At 36.7% G+C, this 13,387-nt stretch overlaps 2 protein-coding genes and 2 long non-coding RNA genes across 5 annotated transcripts; 3 read left to right on the top strand and 1 right to left on the bottom strand.

Moving 5' to 3' along the window:
• Positions 1-904: 904 nt before the first annotated feature.
• LOC110931689 (thiol protease aleurain) lies at positions 905-1,346 on the bottom strand. The gene is made up of 2 exons (XM_022175074.2): positions 1,147-1,346; positions 905-1,067 (listed from the first exon to the last, which is right to left on the bottom strand). The coding sequence occupies exons 1-2, from the start codon at positions 1,344-1,346 to the stop codon at positions 905-907; spliced, it is 363 nt and encodes a 120-aa protein (XP_022030766.2).
• Positions 1,347-2,326: 980 nt separating this feature from the next.
• LOC118483984 lies at positions 2,327-3,196 on the top strand. The gene is made up of 3 exons (XM_035979819.1): positions 2,327-2,604; positions 2,656-2,734; positions 2,804-3,196. Exons 1-3 carry the CDS (start codon positions 2,327-2,329, stop codon positions 3,194-3,196), a joined length of 750 nt encoding a protein of 249 aa, XP_035835712.1.
• Positions 3,197-10,049: 6,853 nt separating this feature from the next.
• LOC118483909 lies at positions 10,050-11,487 on the top strand. 2 transcript variants are annotated; one of them, XR_004872219.1, is made up of 2 exons: positions 10,050-10,527; positions 10,626-11,487. It is a non-coding gene; the product is annotated as an uncharacterized LOC118483909 (long non-coding RNA). The 2 variants fall into 2 exon arrangements; XR_004872217.1 differs by having other exon boundaries at positions 10,622-11,487.
• A 337-nt stretch (positions 11,488-11,824) lies between these two features.
• Positions 11,825-13,107, top strand: LOC118483910. The gene is made up of 2 exons (XR_004872220.1): positions 11,825-12,764; positions 12,931-13,107. It is a non-coding gene; the product is annotated as an uncharacterized LOC118483910 (long non-coding RNA).
• Positions 13,108-13,387: the final 280 nt, after the last annotated feature.

Raw genomic sequence — 13,387 nt, 5'->3', positions numbered from 1 at the left:
AACCGGTCGAAACCTTGCTACTGCATGCTTTAATTCATCCTCGGCACCCTATAAATTAAAAACTAGTAATTTAGCAAATAATAAACATAACAAAAACTACCAGTTATTTGTTTATTGAGTTTTGAGTGTGTTTGGGGTTTGCTTAACTAATTATATGTGGCTCAAATAAGTTGATTTAAATATGCAGTTTGAAGTTGCTTATATCAAAATAAGTGGTTCAAATAAGCAATCATAAACACTCTCTAGCTAGTAACTAGTAGATTATAAGCTAAGGGTTATTGTATACACACTTGAGTGACCTATAAAGTAGTTGCAGTACATGGGTGGCCTTGATGAGACTACTTTGTATGTCGCTCAAATGTGTTCCACACACTATTGGTTGGTTAGATAGATATAAGCTCAATATCATATATAGATATAAGATATAAACACATCAATTAAATTCTGATTAGTTCACAAGATTAGTGATATTTACCTGAATGTCCAGCAGGATCCACAAGATCCTTGATTCTTGACTGGGCTCACAATTCCTGTTTTCCTCCAATCTTGCTGCAACATACACACATGACAATTGACAAGTAAGTAAGTAAGTAAGATGATAGATGGATAGTAAAAAAACTCTATATATATATACCGTGAGTGGGACGACAGCATCAGTGAGTTTGTGATTACCCTTTTTAGTAGCAGAGCAGCGTTAAGCAGCTCCCAGTTTGTTCTTGTTGAATTCTTCCCATGTCATATTAGCATATTCTGTTCCAACCAACAACAAACTAAATCAGTAACATAGGCTTAATACTTGCATGGATTCACAAGTCAAACCCCACATCACATGGCTAATAACTGATAGGCTAAAGTCAAACCCCATAAGGCTAACTAATCATTATAAAAAGAAGCTTTGCTACAATCAATAGAAACACGAAATTGATACTAGCAGAAAAGACTCACCGTTGACTCCAAGAGTATAGGACAGCCCCTTCTTGTTATGCGATCTAATCGTCTCCAAACTTTCAGCGAAGATCGAGTACCTGTGCTTCATTTCCTCACTACTTTGGTACTTCCTCCCGTACCTGTTCCATAAAAGTCAAACATCAATCGATCCATTTTTAAGTACATAAACACTACAGTTCATGATAAACAGTAACTAACCTGTGAGCGAATCGAGCAAAGGTGAGAGCATGAGGAGTTTGACCAATAACTTGAAGAACAACGGTCTCAAGTTCCCGTAGACCATCAGACACCACTTGTCTGATCGGATTTTCATCGGCAAAGATGGATCCGATCCCACTAGCAGATATGTCGACGACACAGCCCACGATCAAAGCTACGATGACTGACACCTGACCCATTTTATCAACACAAGACACTATAATTATGCCAAAATAATCAACTATAATCTAATCATTTTAATCAACTGACAATCTTATTATAATCATAATTAGCATAAATTAACAAGTAAAAAGTATGAAATTAGCAATAACAGTCACTTAATGACTTAAAAACTAATAATCACTAAGACACTGTTGGAATTAATCGTTTATTTATCGGGTCACGGGTTCAGTTAGTTAGTTAGCATCTTATGTTGGTTTTAGTTTACTTAGTTAGATGCATGAATAAGCATGACTTCAAGAATCACGTGAGCTGCATGGCTGGAGTTTGAAGGCATGTATTTGTGGGTTTTATGTTTGATTTATTTAATGGTTTAATTCAGTGGACTTGGTAGTTGGTTTGAACGGTTTACATGGAAGTGTACGTTGAGAGTGGAGTGCACTATGGTTAAAAACTTGGGTCATAGTTGTACCGAGTCTATAGGTAGAAGTGGTCATAGGTAGTTTTTTATTCATTTTTTCCTGCATTTTCACATGCTCTTGTAAGGCTCTATATATAGCCAGCTATGGAATGAATAAACAATTGTCTTTTCTTTTCTTTACTGCAAGTTCGTACATCTCCTATATGCATTTTTGAGAATTGTTATTTTATCTTCTGCAAGTTTGTATTTCAGTTCAGATTTCGTGAGTTTGTAAACTGGCCTGATAACCAACACTTGGTATCAGAGCTTCGTTCGTTTTGAAGGGGCTGTGATCTTGTTGTGATCAAAAGTTGAAGCAACTTCTACTCTTGATCTTCCTGTTCGTGTCAAGAGTCTAACCGACGGAGGTGCGTCGAAAACGAATGTGAAAGATCCGTCAAAACAGTTGGTTTTGGATTTGTTCGTTTAGCGGGTTAAATGAAACGGTATAAGCGGTTGCTTGTTTTCTTGATCGGGTGAATAGAGCTCTTGAACGGGTTTGATCGGAAAAAGAGTTAAAGCTGTCAAATGTAAAGAAAAATGGCGCTAGTACCTGTTAAAGAGGCTGGTTCGATGCCGTTTCAAGTTCCAGTTTTAACCCAAACAGACTATCCGATGTGGGAAGTAAAGGTTAAGGCCATTATGGATGCAAATGGTGTGTGGGAGACTGTTGAACCGAGGGCGTTAGGTGCTGAACCAGATGAAAAGAAAGCAAAACAAGCTTTAGCCTTTTTGTTTCAAACTATTCTCGAAGAGATGGTGCTGCAAATGGGTAGCTACACCGATCCCAAGCAAGTGTGGGATGGACTGAAGACACGGTACTTGGGTGTAGATCGGGTAAGAATGGCTTGACTTGCAACATTAAGAAGGGAGCTTGAAAATATGCGCATAAAAGAGGATGAAGCGGTTGATGATTTCGTGGTGAAATTGAATGGCATAGCATCGAAGGTAAGGTCTCTAGGTTATGAACTTGAAGAAGTTGATTTAGTGAAAAGATAACTTGATTCGATGCCGAAGCCATTCTTTCAACTTATGGCTTCAATCGAACAATGTTTTGATTTGGACACAATGTTATTCGACGAAGCCATTGGTAGGTTGAAAGGGTATGAGGAGCGCTTGAAAGCTAAGGAGAAGACGGAGGACATTCAAGATGGTTTATTGTTGGCTAGTCATGAGAAACCGCACGGGTGTAAGCATTGTGGCGTTGGAAGCTCAAACCAAGATGACTTTGGGTGTGGCCAGGGAAGAGGCCGTGGATCCGTGAGGGGTCGAGATGGTAACGAGCGGTTCCGGGATAAAAGTCACGTGAAATGTTACAAGTGTGGAGAATATGGTCACTACAACAACGAGTGTCCGAAGTTGAAAAATGAAGAGGCGAATCTGATCGAGGAGGAGCCGGCATTACTATGAGTTATTCTATGAATAAACGATTAAGGAGGTGATTGTTGGAATTAATCGTTTATTTATCGGGTCACGGGTTCGGTTAGTTGGTTAGCATCTTATGTTGGTTTTAAGGTTTACTTAGTTAGATGCATGAATAAGCATGACTTCAAGAATCACGTGAGCTGCATGGCTGGAGTTTGAAGGCATGTATTTGTCGGTTTTATGTTTTATTTATTTAATGGTTTAATTTAGTGGACTTGGTAGTTGGTTTGACCGGTTTACATGGAAGTGTACGTTGAGAGTGGAGTGCACTATGTAGGATCCTTGTCGGACCCGAAATGAGTCGATCAGAGGAGGCGTTCTACTCAAAATGAAAGGCGGAAACAGACATAATGAGTTGAATTCAGCAAGATATCACTTTAACTGTCTTTTATATTGATTCTGATAACAAATACAGATCTGTATACACTTCGACAGAGCTTCGTCGTCGGAAACACTCAACCTAATTTCGTACCAAATGACACGGAAACACTACTGTATATAGCCTAGCTAATTCCCGCACGAAACACACTCAAACGATATTGCAATACAAGCGGAATTACATTCAAATGCAATTACATGATAATTCCGTGCAGAATTACCAAGTATCACTTCAAGCGGAATTAGTCTAGTTCAAGCGGAACTAGCTTTTGTCTTGATTTCTTGATGTTCGTGCCCTGAGCAATGCAAGACTCGATACAAGACGAAGTCAGCAGAGGTATGCACTAACAGACTCCCCCTCGGATGTTGACGAGTCTAAAGTGTCGAGTCTTCAACGTCTTCAGTCTTTATCGGCCTGACTGCATCTCTCTGAAGTATCTGACAATGTAAAACTTCTTCAATCTTCTCTCAGCACCATCAGATTCCCTTGAACATATAATCTTTTCTCTGATGTCTTCAGACTCCCCCTTTCGGTATGCTGAGATCGTAGTCTGGCTTTTTGACAACACAGAGTCCTCAGGTATCGGAACCTGGCTCTCTATCACTCAGAATCAGGATCGTGATCTGGCTCTATTCTCAGTTTCAGAATCCAGTTTATCCTGCACATCCTCTACCTCACAATAAATTTCACAAATTTAACATTTGACAAATTTAAAAATTACAAACTCCCTCTCAAATTTAACCAGAATAATTTTTCAATAATAATTTCTGATAACCACATGCAGGAAAATATTCAAACATTTTCAATTTAAACAGCCTCCCCCTCAAATTGATAATCATGTTTAGCACTCGGAATTTTGAAAATCAGCTCTTCAACATCAGTTGTCGAAAATCTTTTTGAATTTTTCAAAATTTATGCTAAAACACACCGAAAATCTTTTTGGGAATTTTGAAAGAAATAAAATGCAGTAAAGAAATATTTACAAACAATCTTTTTTTTTTTTTTTTTTTTTGAGTTTGTGTAAGAGGGTCATATCAGTTTTTGAGACAAATCACTAACACCGTTAAGCTTTAAACATTTTAAGTTCCAAACAATTCATCTCGATTGTCAGTATATTGGTCCACTTAAGTTTTCACACAAAGTTCAATTGTTTCGAGATATGATATTAATGTTTTAATGACTTAAACTTATTCGCGTGTCCCACCACTTGAATATACTCCCGTATCCAGATCCCAATTTTCAGTCTTACAGGTGAGTATACCTAGATGATATCTGTAAAGGGTTAAATGCGAAACCGTGAGAGCTCAGGTCAGAACTTTCGTTCAGCAGAGAGATAACGGTTCGACTTTTGGTGTGTCCCCTTTAGAGGATCTTTTCTTCAACAGCACATGATTAGCATTTTTCAATGTTTCATCATTTTTTGTACTGAGGGCAGCGCTATATTTCAAGCAAGCAGAAAGTATTATCCAGGGACTAGGCCATTGCTTCCGCAAAATCAGAAGTCCCGGGATAATACCCCAGATGTCACTGAGCATAAAGACCTAGTATTTCAGAAAGAGGGACCTTTCAAAAAGATTTCGGGGGTTACCCATATATCAAAGAAATGTTCCCCACGAGATAAGCAAGTTTGAAATTTTTAGGTTTATATCTCGTCACAATCTACTAAATGTGCAAAAACCTACTGGCACATCCGCAATGAGATTGTTTATCACATTTTTGACTTTACAAATCTTTAGCATGTTGTGATAGTCCACTTATGTGCTATCATTTCCTTTTTTTACAACAAAACTCATTTTTGATTTTATCATGTTTTTGACTTTTTCAAATTTTCTAATGGTTTTGGATTTTCTGAAATTTTTACTCCCCCTAAAATGCCAACACATTTAAAGAAATTTGAAAACAAACTATACAAGTAACATGACAACTGATTCGAATTGCTTCAATTCGCCATCCACTAGCCATAAACAATCAGAACTCCCCCTTTCAACAAACTATTTTCCCATTTAGATTTCAAAACACTGAAGTTTGTTTTAATCAAAATGGTTTTTTCGGAAAATTAGTTTTGTTAAAAACACTTATAGGTTCGGGGTTCATCATCTTGTTTTTCAGAAATATCACATGAATGAAGATTACATCAAGTTCAACCTAATGACCTTGACGAATCACTTGTAAGAATAAACCTCTGTACCACATGTAAGATGAAATCAATTTCTCAAGAAAACTGTCGATACCTACTCCTCACTTACCAACCTGGGAGTTCCGGCAATTCCACAACCTGAAAAAATTTGACAATTTTAAGATTCATTCACAAAATCAAAATTTTTTTTAAGAATGATGCCGATTCCTGCTCCACGAATACAAACTTGGGAGCTTCGGCAAGTCAGGTTTTTCAATGAAAGAAAATGTCCACCCAAGCCTGACCAGCCTTGGGTGATCTTAACTCTTCTGCAGTTGGGGTGTAAGTTGCTTTCTTTGTAGCATAAAAATCTTTAGCCCCTTTAACCTTCCCCTCGATCATCTTTCCAAAAATCTTCTTCACATTCCCATTAAAAGTTTTCTCAACATCAAATTCATTCTTCTCAGAGTAAAATTGATTCGAGATCTCCACTTTACCAATCTTTTGTTTACAATTCTTAGTCCTCAATGGTGGAAAATTCTCATCATCCATTGGAGGAACTGAGTTTTCACTCTTTTCAATAACATGTGGCTACTCTGATTTTGTGGAATCAGATTCATTGCCAGATTTTACCTCTGTTTTCATAACAACCCACTTTTGGTTATCAAGATTCACACTTCTCCTGTAAAATCTCTTTGAACACTCACCAACTTCGTATGTTGAATTTTTAAACACTTTAAATTTTTCAGTTGGTGGTTCAGTTTTATCAACAACTTTCTCTTTAAGTTTTTCTGAGACTCCCTGTTTTGTGTTGGTTGCCTTTGGGCAGTTCCAGGCGATGTGACCAACTTCTTGACATCTGTAGCAGGTTCTTGTCTCTTTTCTCTGAGCTTCCTTTTTCTTCTTTTCAGCAAGAAATTCTTGATTTGACTGTCTCCAGAATGATTTCTTCTGTTCTTCCTCAGCATTTCCTCCTGAAACAAATTTTGCTTTTGTTTTAGAAATTTTCTCATTTTTATAAATTTCAGATGGAACAAATCCTAAACCTTTCTTTTTGAAATTAACATTATGGTTTGGTTTCTTTCGTAAGTCTAAACCATAATTGTAACCCATTTTCTTGTTTATCCTTTGTTGAACTCTTGAGGTGTAAGAATTAGGTTTTGTAGAAAGATTTACATCTTTTATTTTAGAAATATTAATTTCTGCCAGTTTGAAAACCTTTTTGATCATTTCAGTTTTAACACCTCTTATTGGAAACTCTTTATCAAAATATAATTTGTCAGAATCATTCAAAGTATATGCAACTTCAAATGTTTCGTCATTCAAATTAGATTTTGACAACAAAAATTCTTTACTATACACCCGTTTTCCCGACGATTTTGAATTTTTTTAAGACGAACTCGAACTCCCGACTGACAAACACAGACTTTCGGACTCGGACTTTGACTCTGACTCCTCATCCTTATCCAACACCTGATCGACCACCCTTTTTATTAATTCGGACTCATGATCTGTGTCGGACGCTGTGAAAATGATGTCAATATTGTCTGGTAATACATCGGTTATCTCGGACTCTAATTTTATATTGACTGCCTTTTTTACTTGTTCCTCATTCGGTTTTCTAGGCGAGTACCCTTCCCAAATCGGAGGCGGACACTTATTATAACAGACCCTCTGTTTCATATCAGTATCCTTCTTCTTCGACTTCTTGTCTTCAAACACTTCAAAACCTACAACAGTTGGATAAATTCTATCAATTAAATAATCAGAACTCGAATAACTTCTCAGTAATCGTCTGATTCTTTCATTTTCAGCTTTCTCAGTTTCCAACTCTTGCTTCTATTTCGCACATTCTTCGATGTAAAAATTTATCTCTTTCTGCTTCGACATCATTGTTGCATTCATCATAGTCAATGCATCTTCTCTTTCCGAATTTGTTTTCTGCAAACTATTCACAGTTCTGTTCAACACATCATATGATTCTTTTACATTCTTAACATCAAACAACAACGTTTCTTTCAACTTTTCTAATACACTAAACCTCTCGTCTTTTTCTTCACATTGTTTGCAGGATTCCAAACATGTAAGACAAGGTTTTGTGACTTCAACAATCTTTTCAATCTCCACAATCTTCTCGACTTCAACTACCTTTTCCACTTCAACTATCTTCTCAACAACCTTGACTTCTTTCATTTCTTTTGCAGCTTTTCTCTCTTTAAGTTTCTTCAATTTTTCTGCAAAATAAAATTCAAAACTGTCATAAAATAAATGAGTTTTTCCAATATTTATCTGTTCAATTTCTTCATCATCATCACTAGTATCTGTTAAACTATTTTCAGAAGAAACAGATTCTTCATCTTGACTTTTCTCTTCATCAGATAACACTGCTATCCACTCTTTCATCAATTCTGGCTTTTGAACAATTTGAGCAATGAAAGCTTTAAACTCCATATTCTCATCCACATATTTATCCCAGCTAAAACCTGGAGCCATTTTTTCATCATCTTGATCAATAATACCAAAATAAGCTTTCTTATTTGAATCTTCGATCATTTTCCCATGTGCAGTTTGGGATTCCTTTTGTTGATGCGGTTGATGAGCAACCTGTTGATATATGGCTTTTCGATACTAGTCATCTTTTCCAAAAGGATTCTCTGCTCCACTAGCTTTCTGATTTTTGCACTCACTACAATAAAAATGGCTTTTTAGGACCTTTTCTGTGGGACGCTTGTAAAAGAGGGTCCTAAAAAACCATTTAACATGACTAATGAACTTTTGGGGTCCTTTTATAATATACTCTACTAAACCGGTGTCCTAAAAAACTATTTAATAGGATGGATGATTTATTGGGGTCCTATTATCATATAATTTAATAGGACACTTAAAATGTAGATCCTAATAAAGTACTTTATAAGACATTTAGTTGTTAGTGTCCCACTATGTGGTACTGTATTAGGACACTTGATCATCTGAGGTCCTATTATAACATAACTTAATAGGACACGATGTAGTTAAGTCATAAATGTTCAGTGTTATAGGACCCTTTCTAGTCGAAGTCATATTATAACTTAACTTAATAGGACACTTGACACTTGGGTCTTATAACTTTAAACTTTATAGGATGCTCAATCATTGTGGTGTTATTATAATACACCGTAATAGGACACTTGATATTTGAGTCATAAAACAATAGTTTTATAGGACGCTTATTCGCTAGAGTTTTATTATAATATAACTTAAAAAGACACTTTACACTTGGGTCTTATAAATTTAACCTTTATAGGACGCTTAATCATCGTGGTGTTATTATAATACACTGTAGTAGGACACCTGATATTTGAGTCATAAAACATTAGTTTTAAAGGACGCTTATTCGCTAGAGTTCTATTATAACATAACTTAATAGGACACTTGACACTAGGGTCTTATAACTTTAACCATTATAGGACACTTAATCATTATGGTGTTATTATAATACACCATAATAGGACACTTGATATTTGAGTCGTAAAACATAAGTTTTATAGGACGTTTATTCCCTAGAGTTTTATAATAATACTAGGTTATTGACACGCTTAATCATGGCCTGTGAGTGGTGGTGGTGGTGGTGAGTGGTGGTGGTGGCGAGAGGTGGTGGCGAGAGGTGGTGGTGAGTGGTAGTGGTGGCCGATGAGTGGTGGTGGTGGGCGGTGAGTGGTGGTGGTGAGTGGTGGTTGTGAGTAGTGGTTGTGGCCGGTGAGTGGTGAGTGGTGGTGGCGAGTGGTGGTGGCGAGTGGTGGTGAGCAGTGGTGGTGAGCAGTGGTGGTGGCCGGTGAGTGGTGGTGATGGTGCTGGTGAGCGGTGGTGGTGCTGATGAGAGATGGTGGTGAGAGGTTTGGGCATCTGGGACCTAAAGCGCCCAAAATATATTAGGTGTCCCGCCCGGAACCCTTTGTTTTTTCTCCACTAAATTACCAAATTTTCCAGCTAACAATTTCAAATCTAGGGATGGCAAAAATACCCGAGCCTGACGGATATACCCGAAACCCGACACAAATAGGACGAGTATACCTGATACACGACGGGTATTGGGCCGTGTATGGGATTAGATTTAAAATTTTCCGTAGACATGGGATTAGGTGATATCCGAAACCATATATCTGTTTACCCGAACTATATACCCGAATTTTTTAATTTATATTTTTATTTTCATTAACCGTTGTCTATTAGTTCATTTGCCACTTCCTTTAAAATTGATTCAATGCATAATGGACAAGTATTTAAAACACATCCATCTTTCATCTAAATTTTGGGCGTCCAAATTATTCATTTAACTTTTAAATTCCCGCTCATCCTTTACACCCACCCATTACTGAATTTTCTTTTTTATTTGGAGGGAGAGAATGAGAAAAAAAAAGAGATGGAAGAGAAATAGAGAGAAGGTTCTATAGCTTTCTTCACTCATCAGAACCCACCATCAACGTTCGTCATCATCATCGGGGCTTGTGGATGGAGCGAACACAAGACTTGATTTGGTTTGAAACCTGCCGAATCTGGTGGTGGCGGTGACAAAGGAGTTTTAGGGCTTTCTTGATGACCTAAGGGCGGCGATTAGCGGTGGTTTTTAAGCTCGAGTAACAGCGGCGACCAAAAATGCTTAGATTGGCCGCTGCATTTGATTAGGGTTCAGGCGGCAGCGTAGGAAAGTATATGCCGTATACTAAGGCAATGGAGACAAAATCGTTTTCTGGCCACGATCATGACCGATAGGCGCAACATGGGTCATTACCAACCGGATCTGCGGCGGTGTCGGGTGTATGTGCTTATTTACGGCTAGCTCAGGTAAGATTCAACTATTTTATATGTCATACCAACGAGATTATTTGTGCAAACTGTTGATTGTCTCTGCTTGTATGATTTTTTTGCGAATTTGGAGGCAGAGTTGATAGTTGAAAGTTGTTACGAAATTGTGTTATCAGCTGCAACATTGCTGAATGCTTTTCAGTGGTGAGTAGTGGCGGTTTAGGGTTCTTACAGGAGTAAATCTGTAGCTTTAGATTAGGAAGACTGAGGCTTGGTTGTGGTTACGGAGCTCTAGCGATTCAAGATGAGGAGCTGCTGCAATGGCTTTGTCAGCTGCAGCAAACATCAGATAGAAATTGCATGTTCACAGTTTACTCAATCATGGTAAATTCTGACCAGTTTATTTGTGCTTTTAGGCAAACAGTGCTGTTCCTATCCTTTGTGTTGCTAGAAATGTTGCTTGCAATGTCAGAGGTGGTTTTTTCAAGTAAGAAAGTGATTTTTGGTTAATATTCACTATTCGCTGCAACAATATGCATGATTGCCACCCAAGTGAGTATAAGACTGTAATTTTGTTAGAATCATTTGAACACCATTTGATTGCACTTGAGTGTCTAATACGCACACATTTAATTTACCATGACCAATAATTCAAATTCATGATTAAGATAACTGACATGTCTTTGTAATTATCCCAAATTGTTAAATGTAAAATAAGCCACTAGCATTATTGAATTTCATAACTAAAAGATTACTAGCAACTTTTCAAACATTTATACTGGTTTTTTCTTATAGCTTGTTTAGTACTCCCTAGGTTCAGTCAAAAATCAATAAATATATTTATTTTTCAGGTTGCATTGTTCCAGTTATGGGATACGGGATCATCGCAAGTTGCTCTGTCATTTGGTAAAGTCATCAGGTGTTTTCTTGTTATTGTTTCAGCTTGTTGTATCGTATGTTTTGGACCAGAAAAAGAAATGGAGTGAGATATGCTTGGCATATGACCTTTATACTTTGAACAAACTAGGGGTGTAAATGAGCCGAGCTACTCGAGCTCAGCTCGAAAGCTCGAAACGAGTCAAGCTTAAACGAGCCTGAGCCCGAGCCCAAACTTAAAAATAAGGTTGTTGAGTAAACAAGCTCAAGCTTCACTTATCGAGCTCTAGCCATCTCGCGAGCCTAAACGAGTCCATTACTTATACAATTTTTAACTAATATATTAAGCTATAATAACTAAGATTTTAAAAATTATAAATATAAAAATTATTGTATTAGTTATACTATACAATAATTTTTAAATATATTTTTAAACTAATATTAAATATATTTCATAATTTTTAAAATAGTAATTATTATAATTTATTATATGAGTTAAAAAAATGTATAAGTAATGGACTCGTTTAGGCTCGCGAGGTGACTAAAGCTCTCAATAAGTGAAGCTTGAGCTTGTTTACTCAACAAGCTTATTTTTAAGTTTCGGCCCGGGCTCGACCTCGTTTAAGCTTGATTCGTTTCGAGCTGAGCTCGAGTAGCTTGGCTTGTTGACACTCCTAAGTACTTTGATCTCTGCTGATGTTGAATGTTAAGAATTTATTTCAATATATTACGGCGAAAGGCTCCAATTTTAGACTTCTCTTTAGGTCTTCAAAATGGCCGAGCTGCCCTTGAATTGGTATGGTATGTTTGCTTTTATGCTTGGTCAATGAATTTTTGATTGGAGGAATTTATGCATCTTATGATTTGTTGCATGAAGATATAGACAGTGAAGATAGGTTTGCTAAATTTTGAAGGGTTAGCTGGTTTACTTTTGACTTCATGTATGTATACGGCTTTTATTCCTCTATAATGTCTTCCTTGCTAGTTTCTAAAAGTGCACAAGCACGTTTCTAGTTCATGAAAAGGCAATGGTTTTGGATTTGCTAGTTTCTAAAAGTGCACAAGCACGTTTTTAAGATTGTCATAACTCACTATTGATTACTTTTACTTTAATTGCATCCTTTTGAACTTGATTGCATCCTTTAAACTAGAAAAGTGACTTTGTTTTTTATTAATTAGGTAATGGATTGACATTAGAAATACAAACTGTCAGTCTGTTACTTGAAACTCATGAGTCATGGCGGTGGTGGATATCTTTCACAATTGACCTTCTGCCGTTATTGCATGCACAATGTAAACTTTTCTTCTTTTATGTGTTCTTGCTATGCAGGGCTGCACCACTAGCATCTATTACTATCCACAGTCTGCGAGTGTTGTATACCGTAGGTGAGGACTAGCAGGTAATATGTTGGTTTTTGGTCTACCTGTTAGGTGGTGTTTGGGCTAATTATATATGTTGGTTTTTTGTCTAATTCTTTTGAATCAAGAACAATGAGTTTCGTTAATTAAAGAATTTTATATTTTTAAATTAATACTAATGCTTGTATATATGGTTGATGATGGCAGGGTAGATATCATGAGAAGCTTTGGAGCTAACTTCTAAGACAATGAAATTATCACCCAAAGGAACATTTAGACTTCTCGTGTAAACATTTAGAATTTGGAATATGTTACTCATTACACAACGTTTATGCTAACATTTGGAATATTTTTCGGATGGAAATAATGTGAATTTTGTGATTATGTGCAAGTAAAAGTAGTACATGTATTTAACTAGAACAATTACCGACACAATGTTTTTTTATATTGTGGCAAACAAAAAGTGTCACTAAAACTAGTATGGATATGTAATTAGGATTACGTTTTAATGGCACAAAAATTGTGCCACAAAAATCTTTTATTTTATTGTGGCAAAAAAAAGTGCCACTAAAAGCCTAAAAATTTTGCATGGCATATTGAAAAAGTGCCATTAAAAGGCTTTAGTGTCAACGCTTCTAGTGGCACTATTTTTGTGTGTCGCCCA

This window comes from Helianthus annuus, chromosome 11 (assembly GCF_002127325.2).
Source record: "Helianthus annuus cultivar XRQ/B chromosome 11, HanXRQr2.0-SUNRISE, whole genome shotgun sequence".
NCBI classification, from domain to species: Eukaryota; Viridiplantae; Streptophyta; class Magnoliopsida; order Asterales; family Asteraceae; genus Helianthus; species Helianthus annuus.
The sequence above is the reverse complement of the archived record's forward strand: the minus strand, read 5'-3'. Positions and strand labels throughout refer to the sequence as shown.

Coding starts and splice junctions, on each gene's coding strand:
- LOC118483984 (XM_035979819.1), top strand. CDS start 2,327: ATGGCGCTAGTACCTGTTAAAGAGGCTGGTTCGATGCCGTTTCAAGTT. Junction 2,605..2,655: donor TGGGATGGACTGAAGACACG/GTACTTGGGTGT, acceptor AACATTAAGAAG/GGAGCTTGAAAATATGCGCA. Junction 2,735..2,803: donor TGAATGGCATAGCATCGAAG/GTAAGGTCTCTA, acceptor TCGATGCCGAAG/CCATTCTTTCAACTTATGGC.
- LOC110931689 (XM_022175074.2), bottom strand. CDS start 1,346: ATGGGTCAGGTGTCAGTCATCGTAGCTTTGATCGTGGGCTGTGTCGTC. Junction 1,068..1,146: donor TTTGCTCGATTCGCTCACAG/GTTAGTTACTGT, acceptor TTTATGGAACAG/GTACGGGAGGAAGTACCAAA.